Here is a 26,455-nt window from a genome sequence, read left to right as displayed (position 1 = left end):
AGTAGATATAATGGTCGTCTGAGTTATATTCACCCATTCCAGTCCATCTTAGTTGGCTGATTCCTAGAATGTCTATGTTCACTCTTGTCATCTCCTGTTTGACCACTTCCAATTTGCTTTGATTCAAGGACCTAACATTACATGTTCCTATGCACTATTGCTCTTTACAGCATCGAACATTGCTTCTATCACCCGTCACATTACAACTGGGTGTTGTTTTGCTTTGGCTCCATCCCTTCATTCTTTCTGGAGTTATTTCTCCACTGATTTCCAGTAGCATATTGGGCACCTACCGACCTGGGGAGTTCATCTTTCAGTGTCATATCTTTTTGCTTTTTCATACTGTTCATGTGGTTCTCAAGGCAAGAATACGGAAGTCATTTGCCATTGCCTTCTCCAGTGGACCACATTCTGTCAGACCTCTCTACCATGACCCGTCTATCTTGTGTGGCCCCACATGGCATGGCTTAGTTTCACTGAGTTAGACAAGGCTCTGGTCCATGTGCAGATCTCTCCTGGTGCTGAATAAACCCATCCTTGCTGGAGAAATATCTGGGAGTCTATTGTGTAAGGGCATCAGCAGTTTGAAGAGGCTGGGAGATAGGAATGGGCACTGCTAGCTGATTCTTTGGACAGAAATCTATCTTCCTTATCCCCAGGACTCATTGAGAATTGCCCTGTTGCTTTCTTTTTTCTTTTAAAAATTCAATTAATTTATCCAGGGCTTGCCCTATGGGTATCCTTTAAAATGAAATGGTAGTCATTAAATATAGCATTTTCCTGAGTTCTATGAGTTGTTTTAAAGAATTATTGAACCTGAGGGCTATCATGGGCATCTCTGAATTAGCAGCCAGTTGGTCAGAAGTGTGGGTAGCCTGGAAACCTAACTTGTGCCTGGTGTCTATAAAGACAGTCTTGTGGAACAACGAGCCCTAAACCTCTAGGATCTGATGCTAAATCTGGGTGGTTAGCATGAAACTGTATTGAAGTGTACGTCCAGTTGGGGGTGAAACAAAACAAGTAGCTCATGAAAATATTTCTTCTTTTCTGACTCTCCTTCCTCACTTCTGGCAGTCATAACTCCCTGTACGTAAGTTGCCCCTACCCTTCCTGTGCACACTTCCAGGATTTGCAATTTCTTTCCATAGAATAAACAAACTCCAGTTGTTGTTTTTCCCCGTGTTTAAGAAATGTTGCAGTGTTGCTTATCAGAGTTTAGTGTGGCTTCCTCTTCCATATAGCTCTATACAGAGAACTTGGCTTAAAAAAGAAAACTTTGATCTCAGTAACTGGAATGGTTCCATGAGAGGTTGGCTTAGTTAGGGGTAGCAGTGGTTGGGATAGGATAAACTCTGGTTCTGTGTATAGAAGATCTGGTTCTGGTCACAGAAGAGGGATTTTTACTGTCTGGTTAATTTTTTCTCAACTAATGGAAGTCAAACAACTCACCACCACAAGGATGATTTCATACCCCTCTAAATAAGAAACTGATATTTCTTCTTACCTCGGCCTTATGTCAGGAGAGAATGTTTCCTCTCTCTGCCTGCTATGGACTGAAAGCTTGCCTGTACCCGACCTGCCAAATTAATATGTTGAAACCCTCATCCCTAATGTGATGGTATTTGAAGACAGAGCCTCTGAGAGGTAATTAGGTCATGAGGGTGGAGTCCTTGTGATGCAATTAGTGCTCTTGTAAGAGAGACAGGAGAGAGTTGCTTCCTCTCTCTTTGCTTTGTGCCATGTGAGGATACAATGAGAAGGTATCAGTCTGCAAACCAGAAAGTGGGCTCTCACCAGACTTCAGTCTGCTGGCAGTTTGATTTTGGACTGACTGCCTCCAAAACTGTGAGAATAAATATTTTATATCCAAGCCACCCAGTCTATGGTAAATTTTTTATAATGGTAGCATGAACTAAGACACTGCACTTACTATATTTTCACCTGAAATAACAGAAAATAATGGTGTCAACCCAAATATCTTTTCCTTCAGTATTAATTTCTACTCACTAGGGATTTAGTGTTGGTGATAAAAGTTTTAATTCATTCATTCATGAAGACATAATAGAATTAAAACTAGACCAACCCAGTTACAGAAATACCAAAACTATAGGTGGTTCAATCCTCTTTCTTAAAAAACAAAATTTATCTTTTTCAAATTTCTTTAGAAAGTGTACTTTATTTAAAAAGTGTGAATAATATATCCCATGATACAAAATTCTAGACATAGTAAATTTTAAAATAGCACAAAGGAAATATAAATATTCATTTTATCTTCTTATGTATATCTTTTATGCATTTATTTTCTTTTCCTAGGTTTGTATTTTTCATTGTTGTCCAATCTGATTCATACTTACAGTAAAAACATTTTAAATATCATAGACAGGTTTAAGGCAACAGTAAAAATTCCCTTCTCTCCATTCCCTCCTCAGATATTGGTGAATATCCTTTCAACCATATGGATACATTTTGTTTTTTTACATATATGGTGTCACACTATACATGTTCTTCTGTAACTTTTTTCATTGAACATTGTCATGAAAAGCTTTCATAATAGTGCATTTAGAGGTAACTCATTCTGTTTAATGGTTAAACTGTATTCCTTGATGTATAGATATCTATTTATCCAGCTCCCTCATGATGACTAACATGTTTCCAACATTTTATTGGGTTTTTCTGGTGGTTCAAATGGTAAGAATCCACCTGTAATGCAGGAGACCTGGGTTTGGTCCCTGGGATGGGAAGATCCCCTGGAGAAGCGAATGGCTACCCACTCCAGTATTCTTACCTGTAACAAAGCGTTAATAGCTTATTTTTTATAAATGTAGTTATTATATTAACTTATGTACAGTCCATGGGGTCGCAAAGAGTTGGACACAACTGAGCAACTAACACTCTCACATATCCTCACAGCCATCTCCTCCACAGGATCCAGTCACTGCACAGCTTGCCCTTTATTTTATACTCGTGCACTGGTGCTTTGAGCAGCTGGTGTGCAGTAGTGTTTTCCATGGACAGATGCTATAGATGCCTGGTTATATCCGGCTCTTTGCAACCCCATGGACTGTAGCCCGCCAGGCTCCTCTGTCCATGGGATTTTCCAGGCAAGAGTACTGGAGTGGGTCACCATTTAGTCCTCCAGGGGATCTTCCTGACCCAGGGATAAAACCCATATCTCCTGCATCTTCTGTATTGCAGGCAGATTCTTTATACTGGTGAACACCAGGGAGGCCTTGGTTTTGATTACACTGTTATAAAATGTGGTTTTGCTTTCATCTAGTTTAAAAAAAATTCTGTGTCCCTATTGATGTTCAGTAAAGAATAGATATGGCTAACTTAAAGTGGTCACACTGTTTTCCAGGTTAGGTAAATATTTCAATTAGAAGAGTAAATATTTTTAAATTGGGAGTGTGGATATTTCCTGTTTGGGGAGTGTGTTCTTTAATGAATTGAGTTTCAGATTGGTGATATTACAAGGAGTGTGTAATGAATTTCTGGGCTGTAAGTCTTAAGACTACACCCTGTCCTAAAAGGTAAACTAAATTTCCAAAGTTGTTATCTTAGTAATATAGCACAGTGAAATACAGAAGGGGTACAGTGAAGAATAGATGCTTGCTTTTGTCATTAGCTTGTTAATGAATACCAAGATATCAGGCTTCCTGGAGCTTGTTGGAGAGGTATTCAAGCATTCCTTTTAAGATTAAAAAGAATTAAAGATCCCTACCTGGCTACAGTTATCATTTATCTATTCAAATATATAGATAATGAAGGTACCCATAGGATGTTCTCATCTATTTTTAAAAATTGGGTAATGGGTGTCCAACTCAGATCAACTGGGAATTATTAGCTTAAGGCACTAAATCTCTGCTTAATTTTGTCTTGGACCTTGAGTAAAGCTTAGTTAAAAGGATATGAATGAGCTTTAAAATAATTTCCCTCCACAGTATCCAAGCTACCTTTAAAAACAGAGTCATTCTCATCTTCCTTAATTATTCATATCAGACCTTCCAAGAGGAAACTTTCTATTACTGAATACCAAAAGCAGCTTGTAGCGCCCTGCAAAAATATATTTTCTTCATAACTGGAAGGGGAAGAGGGAAAGTGAACAAGGGATGGAAACAAACCAATAAATACAATGTAAATAGTTTCATAGAAAGTTATTTATATTTTGGCAAGCCTCTCTATCTATTATGATCCCTAAGTTTTCTTTTTTTAGAGAAACTATGATGATGATAATAGCGGTTTTTACTGAAAAGATATTGATATACTAAGATATTTGGTAATACTTACTCTAATATTGCCCTGTCCATCCACATAGCATGAAACCATCAAGAGAAGCAGTCCCCCGCATCCAGCCTTCCAGGCTGTCTTCACAGTCTTCACAGCTTAGATTCCATCTGTATGCTGCCATGAAAGTTGTTGCTGGCACACATAGGAGTGTGAATCTGGACTAACTTAAAGCTCTTGTCTTAAAGGCCTTTTCCTGTGGCATTGGCACAAAGATGCGCTGTCATCTGGCTGAGGAACAAGTTCCATTCCATCACGTATTTCAGGTTTGCTCAACTGGCGTTCAGCGTATTTCTGGAATGTGGAAAGATTAGTCCAAACTTCATTCCACTGAATCATCCCCACTCACGCTATTGTTTCTAGTTGCTGTGTATCTTCAGACTAAAACCAAAGGTCTCATTTATTTCCCTCCTAAAGTGACATTTTAACTTTAGTTATGGCAGAAAGTGAAGAGGAACTTGGAGAAGGCGATGGCACCCCACTCCAATACTCTTGCCTGGAAAATCCCACGGACAGAGGAGCCTGGTAGGCTGCAGTCCATGGGGTCGCTGGGAGTTGGACACGACTGAGTGACTTCACTTTCACTTTTCACTTTCATGCATTGGAGAAGGAAATGGCAACCCACTCCAGTGTTCTTGCCTGGAGAATCCTAGGGACGGGGGAGCCTGGTGGGCTGCAGTCTATGGGGTCGCACAGAGTCGGACACGACTGAAGCCACTTAGCAGCAGTAGAAGAGGAACTAAAAAGCCTCTTGATGAAAGTGAAAGTGGAGAGTGAAAAAGTTGGCTTAAAGCTCAACATTCAGAAAACAAAGATCTTGGCATCCAGTCCCATCACTTCATGGGAAATAGATGGGGAAACAGTGGAAACAGTGTCAGACTTTATTTTTCTGGGCTCCAAAATCACTACAGATGGTGACTGCAGCCATGAAATTAAAAGACACTTACTCCTTGGAAGGAAAGTTATGACCAACCTAGGTAGCATATTCAAAAGCAGAGACATTACTTGGCCAACAAAGCTTCGTCTAGTCAAGGCTATGGTTTTTCCTGTGGTCATGTATGGATGTGAGAGTTGGACTGTGAAGAAGGCTGAGCACTGAAGAATTGATGCTTTTGAACTGTGGTGTTGGAGAAGACTCTTGAGAGTCCCTTGGACTGCGAGGAGACCCAACCAGTCCATTCTGAAGGAGATCAGCCCTGGGATTTCTTTGGAAGGAATGATGCTAAAGCTGAAACTCCAGTACTTTGGCCACCTCATGTGAAGAGTTGACTCATTGGAAAAGACTCTGATGCTGGGAGGGATTGGGGGCAAGAGGAGAAGGGAACGACAGAGGATGAGATGGCTGGATGGCATCACTGACTCGATGGACATGAGTCTCAGTGAACTCCGGGAGTTGGTGATGGACAGGGAGGCCTGGCGTGCTGCGATTCATGGGGTCGCAAAGAGTCGGACACGACTGAGCGACTGATCTGATCTGATCTGATGATAGGCACTAGTGTGCTATTTCATAATCTTACAAGGAACCCCAATCCACTATTTTATGCATAGGTAAGACTCCTCTTGGAAAGGGACATCAAACAAATTGTCCCTACTTGAACAACAGCACTTCTTGAATTCATCCTCCGCATGTTAATAAATAATTAACATTGTTGAATATTCAAATCAGTGAACAAAGACGATAAGCATCTCAAAGTAAAGTCTGTAGTTTTTATACATCCTTCCCTTTAGGCCTGTAGTCATATACGTTTTGCAAATGGTGATGGGACTGTGAAATGTCCCTCCACTTTGGCCACTGACTGAAATATTCCTTTACATCGGGTTTTTCAGTCCTGTGGTTCCTCAGTACGCATGCTTCCACGTCCTCAGATCGTGCAGCGCTGTAGTGTGCATGTACGTGCTCAGTTGTGTCTGACTCTTGTGACCCCATGCAGCCCACCAAGCTCCTCTGTCCATGGGATTCTCCAGGCAAGAATACTGGAGCAGGTTGCCATTTCCTTCTCCAGGGGATCTTTCTTATCCAGGGATCAAACCTACATCTCCTACATCTCCTACATTGGCAGACGGATTCTTTATCACTGAGATACAAGGGAAGCCTCAGTACTGTAATATTTACTACTAAAAAAAAAAAATCCACCTATAAATGGACCTGCATGGTTCAAACCCATTTTATTCAAGGGTCAAGGGTCAACTTTTCATGTTTGTTTTATACAACAAATTAAATATTTGCTTTCCATCCTGTACTGACAGCAAAAGCACGAATCCTAATTAATAAGGAAAATGAAGAGGTGGATATTTTGAGCAGAAAGAGATGTTAATGATCTCGAGTCTAACCCTCCTGTTTTCCATATGAGGAAAGATATTCTCTGAGGTTCAGAGCTTTTAATCTATATTTGTAAGGTCTCTATAAGCACTGTTCTTCTAAAAACTGAATGGAGATAAAAATATGGTGGCCACAAAGGGACTTAGCACTATCTTTCTATAGGTTGGTGCCTCAGTGTAGCCAGAGTTCCACAGGCTGACTCTTGACCCCCTTCAGAAGCAAGGACTCAGGCCATTTTTTGGCCTGAGGACATTCAACCAAGCAGGATGGATCCTCTGAACTGACCTGTAGTACTGTGTAATAGTAGCAGTAAAGCCGGTGTGGCTGTAGCAGATCCCTAGCAGTCAGCTGTCCTTCTTTTGCAATCTTCTTGGCTTCTTCATCATTTTCCTGAAAAGTTTAAAAAGAAACAATGAATGAAAATTACTCCTGCAACCCACAAAGAAAGCTAACTGGGAGGTAGGACAGATGTAGGGTTGAACATGAACATCATGGGAGAGATGAAATGTGATGAAAATATAACTTCAGAATGAGGCTATGGAAACAGACAAAGTACCTTCCTGGACATCTCTGCTATATATGGAAATAATCGTGCATGGTTGGGATCCCCCTAGTGCAACAATCCACATACAGCCCCTATTGTGACTGTCTTGGTACTTTCCAAGCTACTCAGGGAATCTGGGGCTCATCCTCTGTTCCCTCAATCTAACTCTGCTTGATATTAAAATACAAACTAGAATAGAATTAATTAGTTTTTATGCTATAACATCTTATTTAAATATTTAGCTTGAACCAAAAAGTTGTTCTAAAAGGGTACTCATGAAAGACTATGTTATTGTTGTAATCAAAAATTCAGTTATTAGTACTCACCAGCTATTCCTTTAATACCAGGAATAGTCAATATTCCTAATTATATTTTTATAAAATATCTAATATTATATGATGCTGCTCCCAGGAAAAGCCATTTGCAAGCAATTCTGAGTCTTTATGAAGGGTCACAAAAATATTCTGTGTCAGATATCCAGTTGTTTCCATAGCCACATTGCTTCTCAGAAACAGAATAAAGACTTACAATGGAAGGGTAAATTTTATAATTTCACAATAAAATACAAGAGCTTTTTAGTATTCTTCCTTTAAAAGAAAGAATTCTTATTTTATGGAAAGCTTGTGATTATTGGGATGTTGTACGGCATGCATTCGTTAAGAACTTGTTATCCCGAGAAAACCATACATGCATCCCAATGTTCATTGCAGCACTATTTTTAACAGCCAAAATAGGGAAGTAACCTAAGTGTCCACTGACAGATAAATGGATAAAGAAGATGTGGTACATATACACAATGAAATATTACTCAGCCATGCTGTTGCTGCTAAGTCACTTCAGTCGTGTCCGACTCTGTATGACCCCATAGACGGCAGCCCACCAGGCTCCCCCGTCCCTGGGATTCTCCAGGCAAGAACACTGGAGTGGGCTGCCATTTCCTTCTCCAATATTACTCAGCCATAAAAAGTAGGAAATAATGCCACTTGCAGCAACATGGATGGACATAGAGAGTGTCACTACTGAGTGAAGTAAGACAGAGAAAGACAAATATATGATAGCATTTATGTGTGGAATATAAAAAAAATGATACAAATGAATCTATTTGCAAAACAGAAATAGAGTCACAGATATAGAAAACAAATTATGGTTTCCAAGAGGGAAAGGGGAGGGATAAATTGGGATATTAGGATTGACATATATGCAGTATAAAATAGATAACTAACAAGAACCTACTGTGTAGCACAGGGGACTCTACTCAGTCCTCTGTAATGACCTATATGGGAATAGAATCTAAAAAAGAATGGATATATGTGTATGTATAACTGATTCACTTTGCTGTTCAGCAGAAACTAACAACACTGTAAATCAACTTTACTCCAATAAAAAATTAATTTAAAAACTTGTGCCTTTTTTTCTAACTGGGAAAAACAAAAGGGTACCATAATTGCTTTAAATATTTTCTTGTGCATAAAGCACTTTAACCCTGGTCTTTTTAATCTGTAATTTGCATTTGGTGTGTGTTATTTTTATTTGGTGTGTGTGCATGAATAGTGATCCTTTAGAAAAACCTATATTCTATGTAACACTGTACGTCAAATCTTCTAAAACTCCTCAAACATATTGATAGGGGGCATTCAAAATGGTCCTGATGTTGATTCTTCCTGATGTTGATTTCAGGGAAACAAAAATTTCACAAAATAACATTTCATTTGCTTAAATTATGTCAAATTGTGTTATGATGAAACTTGTGTAACTAAATAATACTGGTGAACTTGTTATTGCCTAAAGAAATTAAAATTATGGAAAGCATACCTTGGCCCATTCAACTTTCTCTAGTAGATCACTAAGATTTCTTTTAATTGGAATATAATGTTTCCACGGCTTCAGTGCCATATAGAAATGTTCATAATATGGTGAGTCCTGCTTCAGAACCAAACTGTCACCAAGCATGAGATATGGATATCTATAAGCAGCCACAGTCCCATCCACATTCACTTGATACTTGTACTAAAAGATTAAAACAAACATAAAAGTTTTAGCAGTCATTTGCTTCACTTCTGTGTCCAGTCAACATTGTAATATTAAATATAAAGAAATTATTTTCCAAGTTAATATTTAGAAGCTTTACATTTTATTTTGTAACACACATCTTCTCTTTGTATTAAAATCATAAGCAGCATTCATCAGGTCAATTTTAAGAAATACAACATATTTAAAGATAAGGTGATAAATAATTTTAGGAAATAGGAATGGCTATTTTAACTATGTCTATGTAATGGGGAATTCAGATTTCTGTAACCAGGTAAGAAAACTATTTTCAAAGCTCTATATTTATTAAAGCTTAATATTGATAATAATTTACACTTTTATTTATACATGATTACATTTTTTCCTTATACCCACGTAAGTATGAAAAGGGAAGGCATTATCTCAAAGTTCGGTTTCAGAGCTGAGGAAACAGAAACCTGGAGAAGACTAAGGACTAGTGTGATGCTGGTGACATGGTACATATACTGTTGACATGTTTGTTGGATTAATAAACAAATTATATTTCTTTTTTAAATGATTTTGATATATATTTCAAAATCATTTTTCATTCAAGTATAATAATGTGAAGCAGATATTATCATCTCCTTTTTTATAAATGATAACACTCATTTCAGAGATCTTTATAAACCTCTATTGTATGAGGCCAAATCCCATGCTCTCTTCATTATACCACATTGAGAGGAAGAGGACATACAGATTTGGTAATTAATATTTTCTTTTTTTTTTCCAGGAATTTTTAAAAATTTTATTTTATTTAACTTAACAATATTGTATTGGTTTTGCCATATATCAAAATGAATATTTTCTTTTCTTTAACTTTACAATATTGTACTGGTTTTGCCATATATCAAAATGAGTATTTTCTTAAATAATTGGTACCAAGGGCTTTAGATTTTGTCACAGCCAGTTAGTTTTTGTCACGTTATTCACATCTCTATCTCCGTGAGCCTCATATACAGTGCTCTGAAGGAGCTGGGCAGGCTCACATATGTTAGAGGCAAGAGGTGCTAAAGAGATGATAGCCCAAAAGTTAGTAGCAGAGGCAGGACTAGAGGTGGGACTTGAACATCATTTTACTAGAATGAAATTCAAACTCTTTTTATTTACAAGATCATTTTATGTGAGACATTTATATTCCCAGTTTATTAAAAAAATACAAAAAAGAGAAAAACATGGAAATATACCAAAATCCTAAACTAATCCTTGTACTATATTTTGAGTACCAAATACAGTTCTGAGCTATTTGTAGACAAAGTTAACAACAAACAAAAAAGAAATTGCATGAGTTTTGTAATTCTCTGTGTCTGAAAAGAACGTGTGTGCTGGGTCATAAAATCTGGGTAGAAATCTGCCCAACCCCAGCTGTTTGTTTGACTTTTAACACAAGTTCATCACTTCATATCTATCCAGGAAGACCTAATCACATACCTTAAAGAAGTCAAAGAAACCTATCAATTTAGCTTTTCCAAGCTCCTTTTCTTTCTCTTGGAAGAAGAAGTATCCTGTGATTCCTGCGTCTAGTAGCTGTGGATTTTCCTTGGACAGCTGCACCAACTGGAGCCTCTCCTCTCGGCTATCTCTACCTCTGAAGAAAGCTTTCTCTGTTTTGTTGATCCAGGAAGGTCCTAGACGTTTGAGACCATAAAAAAAATACTAATATGAATTTGACATTTTTGTATTATGGTAAGTATAGTCATCTTTAATCTACCTTTGTTATTTAAGATGCTAAAGCTCTTTTATCATCAATACATCTTCTAAAGTAAGTGTAACTTCTGAAAAATATGCTCTAATTTTTATCCTTTTGTGTACTAATGATAACTCCCTCAAAAGGTTGAGTTCCTGTGGTATGACTTCAGGAATTATCCAAAACAATGCTGGATCAAGTTAAAAGCAAAAAGAGATTCCATGACTTGATTCACATTAGTTTCTTCACATTAGTTAACACTTCTTTTGTGCTTCACACACACACACACACACACACACACACACACACACACACCAGACTAGACTGTCATTCTTAGAGTGACTATAACAAACTATACAATTAAGTAACACCCACACAACTTTAATTCTTAGGTCACTCAGAATTTTGAGCACATCAATTTGAATACACTGAAGAATTTTTCTAATAAGCTGTTAAATGAAAATACATATGTATAACTAAACTATGTATATATATTTATATTCTCTCTTTCCTGGGAGGGAAATAATCAGGAAGAATTAATTTAGATCTCTTTCTATCATTCTAAAAAGAAGTCATTAGTTAACACTTCTCAGTGTTCTAAGGGATAAATCATAAATCACAGAAACTAGGGGGTGGCCAACCACTTTACTATTTTAGCACACTTTTCAGGAATTTACCGATATCAAATAAAAAGTAGGTCAGTTTTCATTTCCCATTATCTTTAGAGACTTTACAAGGAGTCTCTAGTCTTGTCTACAAAATAAGTCCACTTGAACTGATCTAAATAGAAATGAACCCTTGTAAAGACAGGCAGTGTTTTTTTCTACTCAGGGAGTTCAGTTTAATAAAATGGTGTGTATTACCATAAACCTAAGGCCATTAAATAGGAGGGAAGGAATTCAGATTGTAAAGGATCAAGAGAGACAGAAACAGGGAAGAGAATTTCTTACTGGAGGCTGTAATATCCAAATTATATCATAGTTATCTTACATATGAATATAACTTTATATTTTTCAGAATTCTCCTTTATTTCATCCAGCAATATAAAGGCACTGGAGTCACCATTAAGTGAAAGTTTTACCAAGTACATATGTTTATGGGACTTCTCTGGTGGTCCAGTGGTTAAGGATCCACCTTGCAATGCAGGGGAGGCAGGTTTGATCCCTGGTGGGGTAACTAAGGTCTCATGTGCCACGGAGCAACTTAGGCCACGCAGGATAACTACTGAGCCTGCGCACCACAACTAGAGAGTCTGAGTGGCAACAAAAAATCCTACATGAGGCAATGAAGATCCCCCATGTTGCAATTAAGACCCAATGCAGCCAAATAAATAAATAATACAATTTTAAAAAGAAAATGAACAAAAAAATTTTAAAAATATATTTTCAAATGGTATTTACATGTGACCAACTCAAAGGAGACTCAGTTATAGTAGATTTTGGACATTAGTAGCCCAGCTCATGTATCTTTGATTTTTGAATTAGAAGAATCCTAAACAAAAACCACTTTAGAGTTCAGACTGCTGTTTTTCTCTTTTCCTGGTTAGAAAAGAAGAACAATGGTTATTTAAATATATAGACGTATTCTCTCTGAGTGAACATTCCTTTCACCTTTTTTACTTTTAAGCTTTTTCTTAGAGAATGACTTTTACCTGTATTTCCCTGAATAGATAGGAGATCATTTGTAACACCCCTCAAAGCTTCAAGTGTGGAGTGGGTGATGTCATATGTTGGAAGGATAACATCTTGTGAATCCAGAGAGCCACACCATGAAATGATAGGTAAAGGGCCAGGGGTTTCATTGACTTTTCGATGCTCCAAAGGCCAGTCTCCAAGATTAACATAAAATTCCAAATCTGGGAGAAGGACCTAAATAAACAAAAGAATGTTTATCCGTGTCAGGAAGACCTGTCTTTGATACTAAATTCTTTGGTTCTTTGACTTTTAAAATTTTCTGATAAATTTGAAAATAGAAGAGAGAAGGATGCTTCTCAGTCATCAGTAGTATCAGATAATTGAGGGGCTTCCCCGGTGGCTCAGTGGTAAAGAATCTGCCTACCAATGCAGGAGACACAGGTTCAATGCCTGGGTAGGGAAGATCCCACATGCTGCAGGGCGACTAAGCCCATGGGCCACAACTACTGAGCCCACGTGCTGCAACTACTGAAGCCTGCATGCCCTATGGCCCGTGTTCAGCAACAGGAGAACCCACAGCCATGAGAAGCCCTCACACCACAGCTAGAGAGTAGCCCCCACTCACCACAACTAGAGAAAAGCCTGTGCAGCAACAAAGACCCAGCACACCCAAAAATAAACAAATACATAAATTTTTTTTTTTTAAGAAAGAAAATCAAGGGTGAGGATGATGCATGACAATTCACTTAAGCAGGAATTAGCCACCTCTCTTCAGAGCTGGCATTTAAAACTTGTGTGTATGTAACTATAGGTATGGAAACTTTGCAGAAAGGCGTGAATGAAGGGAAGGGCAAAGGGATATGATTCTTCACCCTAGTGCTCCCCTACTATCATTTAGTAGCTTATTTAATAAGGGATTCCCTGGTGGCTCAAACCGTAAAGAGCCTGCCTGCAATGCAGGAGACCTGGGTTCGATCCCTGGGTTGGGTAGATCCCCTCGAGAAGGAAATGGCAACCCACTCCGGTATTCTGGCCTGGAGAATCCCATGGATGGAGGAGCCAGGTGGGCTATAGTCCATAAGCTCCACATCAGAAGTTTTCACTGTAGAGGAGGATTTCTCAATCTTGGCACCACTGACATTTTGGTCTGGATAATTCTATCCTGAGGGTGTTGTCCTGCACATTGTAGAATTAGCAGAATCCCTGGCCTCTAGCCACCAGGTGCAGTAGCAAGTCCCCAGTTGCAACATTGCCAAATTCCTCTCAGAGGCAAATCATTCCTAGTTGAAAACCACATAAGCACAGAGATACAGAAACACAGGGCAGAGTGGACTGGTGGTAGTCCAGGAAGAAGGAACTGCCCTTAGGATCAGATGCCCATAATATGCTCATATGACGGGCTGATGGGGAGGCAGGAGGCAGCTGCTATTTAAAATAAGAATTGATTGCAGTCCCATATTTCATATGCTTGGGAATATATAACTCATATCAGGAAAGGTGGTTTTTGGGTAAGAAAACTACCTTCATGGCCTTTCTAGATGAGAAAGGTAAAAAAAATGCCCATTCTTCCTCCTTTATTCTGCACGATTGGGAATAAGGAATAACAAAAGGTAGTTTGAATTGCTCTGCTTAAGAGGATTTATAGGAGTTTTGTAAATATGGAAAGAGGGGCTGAATAGAGGGAAAGAAGGAGGAGGTGCTGGGGATATGAAATCTTTTGGAAGACAGAAGCTCCAATCATGTTTCATAAGAAGCCTAGACATGAAGATCAGGGTCAGCCAGTGAGAAATTCCCAGAGGTAAGGATGACTGAGAGTCTTATTTTACACAGGGATGTCTATTTCTACATTTTAGGATTTTTGTTTTGCTTATTCTGCATTGGCACAAAATAACCTCTTTCTGGTACCTCAACATTCAACAAAGTGTACCATACACGAGATCTTTTAGAAGCACTTAGGATTAAAACAATGAAAATGTGTCCTAAGTTCAACTTATTTTGAGGTGACAAGAAGAAAACTGCTGCAGGAAGTGAAATCTGAATGGAAGGAGTACTCAGCAGGAACGGGGAAGCTGAAGAAGTCACCTTGCAACTATAAATGTCTGGGAGTTCACAGAAGACTTGGGAGAGTGCTATACGGTCTACCTACCTGAGATGAGGGCTCAAACTATTTAACTTAAATATTAAAGGAAAGAGAAATCCAACTGATCCATACTTAGGTGGTAGAGAGATGTACATTTTCAAGCCTGGAATCCATTTTCATTCTTTACTATTATTATTCTAAGAATTAAATGTTACAAATAAATACTTAAACTATTTTGGTTTTGGAATCAATGAATTCATTCTCATACCTTTCTTGCTAGTGACAGCAAAATCTCATCTGAGAACATTTTGAAGTCTGTGTATTTCCCTAAAGATCTTCGGTAGATGTGGTTATTGAGAATCGTGTAATGAACAATAGCACCCCTCTCATCCCCAAACCTTTTCGGAACTTCAATTAGCATCTGCTGGAGATTAATGCTGGGGAAAGAAGCAAAATCTTTTTCAATCTGTGGTTCCTTGTCTGGACAAGACAGAGTTTTCTGCCAGGCCTGAGGATCCTCTTCTGGACACTCACAGTACTCATGGTACACTGGTCCTAAGGAAAGCAAAACATGTGGAATGCCAAGCTCCATTAACAAGCAACGCAACACAGGGAGTTGTTTCTGCCACTGCTGTGAGCATGGGATGACTTTTTGGTAAACTCTAAGATTATCCAGACAGGGATAATCTACTGTAAACAAATCAGTGGTAAAAGTAATGTCAGAGTCTTGTGCTCTTACCTTCTGTCCCGTTTTCACCCCACCCTAGATAACCTAGTATAGCATATACTCTCTCAATGTAACATATAGCATATTATCTCCCAGTGTAACCTACTCATTCAATTCATTGATAAATTTATTTCCAATGAGCTATAAATGGCTGATGAGCATAAAACTTACCTTTCAATAAGGAAAAAGAGAATGTATTCCTTTTTAGGCATGATTATGTAGTAAGGCTGGTGATTTTTAAAGATAAGGTCTCTTCCTCTGAATTCCTAAAATTACCTCTATCAGCACATCTCAAAAAGGAAATATGAAACTCAGGGACATCTTGAAGTATAAGCTTAAAGTGGTCAGACATAAATATGAAACTATTCTGAAGACTCATTTAAAAAAGAATTTGTACAAAATTTACCTTATTTCACAATATATCCATATTTAATATAAAAATAATTTTAAAAGCTAATTTTCTTGAGGATTTCTACTTCAGACCAGCATAAGAAATAGGGATCAATTTAGCATCCTACCGAAAACTACAAAAATACAGATAAAATATATGATACAATAGTTTTTTAAGACATTGGACATCAGGCAATGAATAGAGTTTGAGAGATGACAAACAAATGAGGTAAACTCTATAGTTCCTCAAGTTTACTGCCCAAGGGAGTTTCTAGGTTGTACAACAGGCAGGAACAATCTGGGCAGAGCCCAGAAGTCTCACTGAGTTGAGACAGAGCTGAAAGTCCAAGGCAGTTAGAAGTTGTAGAACATACTGCACAGAGACAGAATTCCAGAGATCTGTACAAGGTTCCTCTCAAATATTTAAAGCATACTGATCAATATATATGTTTGAATAAACTGTCCAAAACAAAGAAAGAACTATCCATAAGGCCATAAGGATTAGAGGCAATAATACCCATGGTTCATACAGGGCTGGAAAAAGTGCCTATTCATACAAACCAAACTGGAAAGCATCCTAATTCATAGAGGTTGGACAGAATATGCAGAGATGTATTGCCTGAGTAGTAAGGAATAATTAGCCCTAGACTAAACATGGCTCTGGGCCTGCCTAATAAATTGTAAAAGAAAATTTGAAGGATCAACTTACTTCCAAACAACTTAATTGTATCCTAGAGAAAAGCTCAAGATGAGAAAGCATTGAGCAATGAGAAATACACTGGATAGAATTAATGACAAACTGAACATAATAGAAAGAAAGATTGTAAACTTAAACATATAAAAACTATACAAAATGAAATGGAGAAAAATATAATTTTAAATGAAAAGAGCATAATTGAGTCATGGGATAATTTCAAGCCTAATGTATGGGTAATTAGAATTCTTGGAGGAGAGCTGAGATAGAACAGAAAAAATATTTGAAGAACTTATGGCCATTTTTATGCTGGATTTGATGAAAGCTATACACCCAAAGATCCACAAACCTCAAGCATAAGAAATATGAAGAAAACTACATCAAAGCACATAATAATCAAATTGTTCAAAAAAAGTGATAAAGAGAAAAATATTTAGCAGGGGATCAAAGATATAGAAAATGGCAGATTTATAACTGGAAATAATGAAAGTGAGCAGATATAGAAGACAGCAGAACAATATATTTAAGTACTCAAAGGGAAAAAAAAACTGTCAATCAAAAGCAAAGGAGAAAAGGAAAGAATAACCCATTTGAATGCAGAGTTCCAAAGAATAGCAAGGAGAGATAAGAAAGACTTCCTCAGTGATCAATGCAAGAAAACAGAGGAAAACAATAGAATGAGAAAGACTAGAGATCTCTTCAAGAAAATTAGAGATACCAAGGGAACATTTCATGCAAAGATGGGCACAATAAAGGACAGAAACAGTATGGACCTAACAGAAGAAGATATTAAGAAGAGGTGGCAGGAATACACAGAAGAACTATACAAAAAAGATCTTCATGACCCAGATAACCATGATGGTGTGATCACTCACCTAGAGCTAGACATCCTGGAATGCAAAGTCAAGTGGGCCTTAGGAAGCATCACTAGGAACAAAGCTAGTGGAGGTGATGGAATTCCAGTTAAGCTATTTCAAATTCTAAAAGATGATGCTGTGAAACTCAATATGCCAGCTAATCTGGAAAACTCAGCAGTGGTCACAGGACTGGAAAAGGTCAGTTTTCATTCCAATCCCAAAGAAAGGCAGTGCCAAAGAAGGTTCAAGCTATTGCACAATTGCACTCATCTCACATGCTAGCAAAGTACTGCTCAAAATTCTCCAAGTCAGGCTTCAACAGTACGTGAACTGAGAACTTCCAGATGCTCACGCTGGATTTACAAAAGGCAAAGGAATCAGAGATCAAATTGCCAACATACATTGGATCATAGAAAAAGCAAGAGAGTTCCAGAAAAACATCTACTTTTGCTTCATTGATTACACTAAAGCCTTTGACTGTGTGGATCACAACAAACTGAGGAAAATTCAAGAGACGGAAATACCAGACCACTTTACCTGCCTCCTGAGAAATCTGTATGCAGGTCAAGAAGAAACAGTTAGAACCATACATGGAACAATGCACTGGTTCCATACTGGGGAAGGAGTATGTCAAGGCTGTATATTGTCCCCCTGTTTATTTAACTTATATGCAAAGTACATCATGTGAAATGCTGGGCTGGATGAAGCACAAGCTGGAATCAAGATTGCCGGGAGAAATATCAATAACCTCAGATATGCACATGACACTACCCTTATGGCAGAAAGTGAAGAGGAACTAAAGAGTCTCTTGATGAAAGTGAAAGAGGAGAGTGAAAAGCTGGTTTAAAACTCAACATTCAAAAGACAAAGATCATGACATCCAGTCCCATCACTTCATGGGAAATAGATGGGGAAACAATGGAAACAGTGACAGACTTTATTTTCTTGGGCTCCAAAATCACTGCAGATGGTGACAGCAGCCATGAAATTGAAAGTTGCTTGCTCCTTGGGAGAAAAGCTATGACCAACCTAAACAGCACATTAAAAAGCAGAAACATTACTTTGTCGACAAAGGTCCATCTGGTCAAAGCTATGGTTTTTCAAGTTGTCATGTATGGATATGATAGTTGAACCATAAAGAAAGCTGAGAGCTGAAGAATTGATGCTTTTGAACTGTGGTGTTGGAGAAGACTCTTGGGAGTCCCTTGGACAGCCAGGAGATCCAACCAGTCAATCCTAAAGGAAATCAGTCCTGAATATTCATTGGAAGGACTGATGCTGAAGCTGAAACTCTCATACTTTGGCCACCTGATGCAGAGAACTGACTCTTAGAAAAGATCCTGATGCTGGGAAAGATTGAAGGCATGAGGAGAAAGGAATGACAGAGGATGAGATGGTTGGATGGCATCACCAGCTCGATGGACATGAGTTTGAGCAAGCTCTGGGAGATGGTGATGGACAGGGAAGCCTGACATGCTGCAGTCCATGGGGTTGCAAACAGTCAGACATGACTGAGCAACTGAACTGAATAATTTTACCTGGCAAAATATCTCTCAAAAATAAAGACAAAATAAAGATATTTTCAGATATCTAAAAGCTGGAAGAACTAGTCATCATCATCCTCACATTAAATGAAAAGTTAATAGGAATTCTTTAGGTAGAAGGCAAATAGTACTAAATGAAAACATGTATCTATGAAAAAGAATGAAGAGTACTAAATATGGTAACTATCTGGGTAAATACACAAGAATATTTTTGCTTGTCATTTAAATCTCTTTAAATTACTTAGTTGTTCTCTCCCCTAAGATATTAAGAGAATTGAATTCCAGGAGGTATATATATCACATTTATCCTTTTGCACATGTCTTTAACAACATCATAATGCAATCTGAAAGCCATGGGTTCTACACATAAGGCTGGCTCTGGTTTATGTAATAATTACTTACCTTTCAAAATATAGGGAGACTGAGCAACATGTTCATCACCATAAAGGACTTCTATCTTCAGCCCTTTACTGACAGTTTCATACATCCTATATCGCATCAAAAATGTTCCATCATTCCTGTCCAAAGGTTTAGGGACATGAATCCGAACTAACTCTTTAGGTGACAGAGATTTGATTACTACTCTGAATAGTGTTTGACCTGGGAGGGATAAAAAAAAGTATAATTAATTCTATTTCATGGTTCTGTTTCACAGTTTATTTTTTATTCTATTTAGCTTTCATAGAAGTTTATTATTTTTACCATTTCATCAATGGTAAACAAAATTATTTTAGTTTTGAAGATCTTTGACACCAGGAACTATATTTGGTTTAGGTCTTCTAAACCAAGCAACAGAGGCCTGCAGCTCAAGGCAGCAGAAGAGAAGGACGTGTGCTCATCTCCTGTGAGAGCACCAGAATTGCAACTAGTTATTGAAGAATCACTAGCAGAATGCTGGGACCCAATAAAATAAGATATCCCACACCAAAAGACAAGGAAGAAGCTGGAGTGAGATGGTAGAAGAGGTGCAATCATGAAAAAGTCAACTCCCATACTGACCAGATGGGTGACCGACAAACTGGAGTAAAATAATACCAAAGAAGTTCTCCCACATTGTGAAGGTTCTGAATCACATGTCAGTCTTCCCAGCCTGGGGATCTAACAAGGTAACTGGGAATCCCCAGGGAATCTGACCTTGAAAACTAGCAGGACTTGATTATAGGACTTCCACAGGACTGGGGGAAAAGACTCCAGTCTTGCAGGGTACAAACAAAATCTTGTGCGCACCAAGACCCTGAGGAAAGGAGCACTGACCCCACAGGAGACTGAACAAAACTACCTGCCAGTGTTTGAGGGTCTCCTATAGAGGTGTGGGTTGGCAGAGGCTCACCACAGGGATGGGGGAACTGGCGGAAGCAGTCCTGGAATGTTCCTCTTGGCATAAGCCCTCTTGGAGGTTTCCATTAACCCAACCATAGACCCCAGGGTTGGGTCGCCTCAGGCTAAACAACTAATAGGGACGGAGCACAATCCTTCCCATCAGCAGATAATTGGGTTAAAGCTTTACTGAGCAAGGTCTTGGCCACTAGAGCAAGACCCAATTTCTCCCACCACCAGTTACTCCCATCAGGAAGTTTACACAAGCCTCAGGCTCCTCCATCAGAGGGCAGACAGAAGAAGCAAGAAGTACCACAATCCCACAGATGTGAGTAAAAACCATATCACAGAAAGTTAATCAGGATGAAAAAGCAGAAAGCTATCTGCCAAATGAAGGGACAAGATAAAACCCCTGAGAAAACAACTAAATGAACTGGAGATAGGCAACCTTCCAGAAAAAGAATTCAGAATAATGATAATGAAGATGATCCAGGATCTTGGGAAAACAATGGAGGAGATGCAAGAAATGCATATCAAAGACTTAGAAGAACTAAAGAACAAAAACCAGAGATTGAATAATACACTAGAAGGAATCAAGAGCAGAATAACTGAGGCAAAGAACAGATAAATGACCTGGAGGGCACAATGATATAAATCAATGCCACAGAACAGAATATAGAAAAAAGAATGGAAAAAAAAAAAAAAGGAAGACAGCCTAAGAGACCTGTGATAGAACATTAAATGCATCAACATTCACATTATAGGGGTCCCATAAGGAGCAGAAAGAGAGAAAAAAACCTGAGAAAATATTTGAAGAGATAATAGCTAAAAACTTTCCTAACATGGGAAAGGAAAAAGTCAATAAAGTTCAGAAAGCACAGAGAGTCCCAAGGAGGAACACACCAAGACACATAGTAATCAAACTGACAAAAATTAAAGACAGAGATAAAATACTAAAAGCAACAAGGGAAAAATGACACATAACATACAAGGAAACTCCTTTCAGGTTGTCAGCTGATTTCTCAACAGAAACTCTACAAGCCAGAAGGGAATGGCATGATAGATTCCAAGTGATGAAAGGGAAGAGCCGACATCCAAAAATACTCTACCCAGCAAGTCTGTCCTTCAGATTTGATGGAGAAATCAAAAGCTTTCCAGACAAGCAAAAGTTAAGAGAATTCAGCACCACCAAACCAGTTTTATCACAAATGCTAAAGGAACTTCCCTAGGCAGGAAACACAAGAGAAGGAAAACACCTACAAAAAATGAACCTCAAATAGTTAAGAAAATGATTACAGGTTCATACATATTGATAGTCATCATAATATGAACGAATTAAATGCACCAACCAAAAGACATAGACTGGCTGGACAGATGAAAACATGTGCATGTATGCACTTCCACTTACCACATCACTCTGCTTGATGCCTCCATCCCACCCTCTGCCAAATTGTATGTAATTGTTTTCTATTGTTAGGTTAATCATGTTCCCCATATGGCTTGCAATTGTAATTATCTTTTATTTTGTGTTTGGTTATTGATTGTGAAAACTGATAAGCATCTTTTACTATTGTGATTATGTAACTGCTGCTGCTGCTGCTAAGTCGCTTCAGTCGTGGCCGACTCTGTGTGACCCCATAGACGGTAGCCTACCAGGCTCCCCTTTCCCTGAGATTCTCCAGGCAAGAACACTGGAGTGGGTTGCCATTTCCTTCTCCAATGCATGAAAGTGAAAAGTGAAAGTGAAGTTGCTCAGTCGTGTCCAACTCTTTGCGACCCCATGGACTGCAGCCCACCAGGCTCCTCCATCCATGGGATTTTCCAGGCAAGAGTACTGGAGTGGGGTGCCATCGCCTTCTCTGGATTATGTAACTGTTACTCACTAAATACCATTGTATCATGATTGGTCAACAGAAAAATAATAGAACTCTATATCACCCAAAACTAGGAACTAATAGAAAAACCTGTAATCATTTTTTGAAATCCAGATATGTATCAGAATTATCTTGGTATTTTTTTGAAAAATACAAGTGTTCAGGTATTGCTTTTTTTCTCCAAAGCTCCAGGTATGTTTCTATTGAGCAGCCATGTTTAAAAACAAATGGACTATATGATGATCCTTTACTTTTATCTAGTTTGTTTTACTTTTGTCATTTCATATTCAGTGCTCCCATTTCATTTACTTATGTTTCCCAATTTCACCATCTCTTTTTTTTTTCTGAAGTTCTCTCTCAAGCCTTTATCAAGCAAAGTAGAAAAGTTTTTGTATACATATAAATAATATGTATTATATATATTTTAGAAAACATGAATTTTTACCTAATTAAAAACTGTATGACATTTTGATTTCACTTGTTTGACTTAGTGTGAATAGAATGCTTGATTTCTAATTTAAAAAATTAGATATGCAATAAGCAGCAAAAATTTACTGTATAGCACAGGGACCTATAGTCAATATCTTATAATAATCTACAGTGGAAAATAATCTGAAAAATAATATATGTGTATGTGTATAACTGAATCACCTTCCTGTGGGCCTGAAATATTGTAAGTTAACTGCGAGTTCAGTTCAGTTCAGTCACTCAGTCATGTCAGATTCTTTGTGAATCCGTAGACTGTAGCACGCCAGGCCTCCCTGTCCTTCACCATCTCCCAGAGCTTGCTCAAACTAATGTCCATTGAGCCGGTGATGCCATCCAACCACCTCATCCTCTGTTGTCCCCTTCTCCTCCTGCCTTCAATCTTTCCCAGCATCAGGATCTTTTCTAATGAATCAGCTCCTTACATCAGGCGGCCAGCTTCAGCATCAGAGGTTCAGCTTCAGCATCAGTCAACCCAATGAATATTCAGGACTGATTTCCTTTAGGATTGACTGGTTTGATCGCTTTGCAGTGCAAAGGACTCTCAAGAGTCTTCTCCAACACCACATTTCAAAAGCATCAATTGTTCAGTGCTCAGCCTTCTTGATGATCCACTCTCACATCCAAACATGACTACTGGAAAAACTATGGCTTTGACCATACAGAAGTCTGTTGCAAAGTAATGTCTCTGCTTTTTAATATGCTGTCTAGGTTGGTTATAGCTTTTCTTCCAAGGCACAAGCAACTTTTAATTTCATGGCTGCAGTCACCATCTGCAGTAACCATCTGCAGTAATTTTGGAGCCCAAGAAAATAAAGTCTGTCACTGTTTCCATTGTTTCCCCATCTATTTGCCATGCAGTGATGGGACCGGATGCCATGATCTTTGTTTTTTGTATGTTGAGCTTTAAGTCAGCTTTTTCACTTTTCTCTTTCACTTTTATCAAGAGGCTCTTTAGTTCCTCTTTGCTTTATGCCATAAGGGTGGTGTTATCTGCATATAGAGGTTACTGATATTTCTTCTGGCAATCTTGATTCCAGCTTGTGCTTCATCCAGCCTGGCATTTCACATAATGTACTCTGCATATAAGTTAAATAAGCAGGGTGACAATATAGAGCCTTGCCGTACTCCTTTCCCAATTTGGAATCAGTCCATTGTTTCATGTTCAGTTCTAACTGTTGCTTCTTGACCTGCATACAGATTTCTCAGGAGGTAAGTGAGGTGGTCTGGTATTCCCATCTCTTGAAGAATTTTTCACAATTTGTTGTGATCCACACAGTCAAAGGCTTTAGCATAGTCAATGAAGAAGTAATAGATGTTTTTCTGTATTCTCCTGCTTTTTCTATGATCCAACAGATGTTGGCAATTTGATCTCTGGTTCCTCAACCTTTTTCTAAATCCAGCTTGAATATCTGGAAGTTCTTGGTTCATGCACTGTTAAAGCCTAGCTTGGAGAATTTTGAGCATTACTTTGCTAGCATGTAAAATGAGTGTAATAGTGCATAGTTTGAACATTCTTTGGCATTGCCTTCCTTTGGGATTGGAATGTAAACTGACCTTTTCCAGTCCTGTGGCCACTGCTGAGTTTTCCAAATTTGCTGGCATATTGAGTGCAGCACTTTCACAGCATCATCTTTTAGGATCTGAAATAGCTCAACTGGAATTCCATCACCTCCACTAGCTTTGTTCATAGTGATGCTTCCTAAGGCCTACTTGACTTCGCACTCCAGGACATCTGGCTCTAGGTGAGTGATCACACCATCGTGATTACCTGGGTCATTAAATATTTTTTGTATAGTTCTTCTGTGTATTCTTGCCACCTCCTCTTAATATCTTCTTCTTCTAAGTCCATGCCATTTCTGTCCTTTGTTGTGCACATCTTTGCATGAAATGTTCCCTTGCAATTTCCAATTTTCTTGAAGAGATCTCTAGTCTTTCCCATTCTATTGTTTTCCCTCCATTTCTTTGCATTGGTCAGTTAAGAAGGCTTTCTTCCCAATCCTGAACCCCCCTCCCACCTCCCTCCCCATACCATCCCTCTGGAAATTACATTCAGATGGATATATCTTTCTTTTTCTTCTCTGCCTTCTCTTCTTTTCTCAGCTATTTGTAAGGCCTCCTCAGACAACCATTTTTCCCTTTTGCATTTCTTTTTCTTGGGGATGATTCTGATCACTGCTACCTTTACAATGTTACTAACTTGTCCATAGTTCTTCAGGCATTCTGTCATCAGATCAAATCCCTTGAATTTGTCACTTCTACTGTATAATTGTAAGGGATTTGATTTAGGTGATACCTGAATGGTCTCATGGTTTTCCCTACTTTCTTTACTTAAAGTCTGAATTTTCTCCTTTGGGTAGGTTTAAAAGCCCAGTTCAGTTCAGTTGCTCAGTCATGTCTGATTGTGACCCCATGGACTGCAGCATGCCAGGTTTCCCTCTCCTTCACCATCTCCCGGAGCTTGCTCAAACTCATGTTCACTGAGTCGGTGATGCCATCCTACCATCTCATTCTCTGTCGTCCCCTTCTCCTCCTGCCTTCAGTCTTTCTCAGCATTAGGGTCTTTTCCAATGAGTCAGTTCTTTGCATCAGGTGGCCAAAGTATTGGAGTTTCAGCTTCAGAACCAGTCCTTCCAATGAATAATCAGGACTGATTTCCTTTAGGACTTACTAGTTTGATCTCCTTGCAGTCTGAGGAACTCTCAAGAGTCTTCTCTAATACCACAGTTCAAAAGCATCCATAAACTTTTAGGATGGCGTAGCTCTAAGGAAATTCCACTTTTTCCTTATAAACTACGCACAAGCCTTCTTTATAATCCATTTTAATACCTAATAGCCCTCAATTCTGAAGAAATTTCCCTTCCATTTCCATGTGCACAAATACACACTCACCTACACACAAACTCACACACCTTGTAAATACTAGATGTACCCCTCTAAGCTTCTTTCCTAGAATTGAAATGAAACAGTTACATTAGGTTACTCTATCATTCCTTTCAACTGCAAAATTCTGTGGGTTTTCTGTTCCAGGATAGACAATACCTACTTAGTAAACTTTTCCTTCTCTTTTTGCAGTGTATCAGCTGATTTTTTAGGCTTTGAAACAATACTGTTGCAGGAATAAACATTGGGACTTCTTTCTTCAGAGAGGATAGTAGACATATCTGCAATCAGCGCAGATCTGATCCTCAAGCACTTTGACAACAAGGAGCAGTGAATATCCTAATCATAGTTTATTACCTTATCAAAGGAAAATGTTTAAAGAAAAGTGGTGAATCTTCCGAAATACACAGTCTTGGTAAACAGCAAATTGTGATCAAAGAAATCTTTCATATCATATCTATATTTAATAATATTCAAATATTAAAGACATTTAACATATATTTTTGAAATTACTGAAGAAAAAATTTTATTTTTCCTATTTGTAGTTTCTAAATCTAGTGAGTGATGTTTCTACTTTTTTTGATCTTCAAAGGTTTTATTTTCTTTCTTGTGGGTCAGAAAAAATGTTTCTTCATCTCTTCAGTTTAGTAATAGTAATGTAGTGTCTGGTATATTGCTAGTAAATAATTAAGTACCAAACAATACATTTTAGGATTTTTGAAAAAGTGTGATAAAATTATGAAAGATATCTGCCTAAATAAATGAAATGAGATAACTGTAAGGGATGTTGTAAAAAAAAAAAAAAAGTAATAATGTGAAATTATTATAAATGTTGGTCAATTACCTGAAATGCTTAATGAAACATATAAATCATTGCTTTGTGCTATTTCCCACTTAGTTTCAGAAAGGCAAAGTAGTGTGGCAGACTGAAAATTAGGAAGGCAGAGCCTGGGGACTAAAAAGCCATTTCCTTCATTCTCTCCTCAGATTGGAAACAGGACAGAAAAGTTTCTTATCACCTATCAAATAGTTCTATCCTCCATAAGTTTATGATTTTAAATAATACACAGATAGGACGACCATATTAA

At 38.2% G+C, this 26,455-nt stretch overlaps 1 protein-coding gene across 2 annotated transcripts in view; it reads right to left on the bottom strand.

Moving 5' to 3' along the window:
• Positions 1 to 2,156: 2,156 nt before the first annotated feature.
• The window catches only part of POGLUT3 (protein O-glucosyltransferase 3), a 33,013-nt gene continuing 8,714 nt past the window's right edge, over positions 2,157 to 26,455 (bottom strand). The window contains exons 2-8 of one of the 2 annotated variants that reach the window (XM_025266933.3): positions 19,210 to 19,407; positions 14,864 to 15,150; positions 12,533 to 12,749; positions 10,626 to 10,822; positions 8,961 to 9,155; positions 6,890 to 6,994; positions 2,157 to 4,578 (exon numbers count right to left, since the gene is read on the bottom strand). In XM_025266933.3, the coding sequence (XP_025122718.3) occupies positions 4,453 to 4,578; positions 6,890 to 6,994; positions 8,961 to 9,155; positions 10,626 to 10,822; positions 12,533 to 12,749; positions 14,864 to 15,150; positions 19,210 to 19,407 (1,325 nt within the window). In that variant the 3' untranslated portion in view covers positions 2,157 to 4,452. Of the gene's footprint in view, positions 4,579 to 6,889; positions 6,995 to 8,960; positions 9,156 to 10,625; positions 10,823 to 12,532; positions 12,750 to 14,863; positions 15,151 to 19,209; positions 19,408 to 26,455 lie in introns of those variants that run through there. The other variant, XM_025266936.3, reaches the window with a different exon arrangement.

Source organism: Bubalus bubalis, chromosome 16 (genome assembly GCF_019923935.1).
Source record: "Bubalus bubalis isolate 160015118507 breed Murrah chromosome 16, NDDB_SH_1, whole genome shotgun sequence".
NCBI lineage: Eukaryota > Metazoa > Chordata > Mammalia > Artiodactyla > Bovidae > Bubalus > Bubalus bubalis.
The sequence above is the reverse complement of the archived record's forward strand: the minus strand, read 5'-3'. Positions and strand labels throughout refer to the sequence as shown.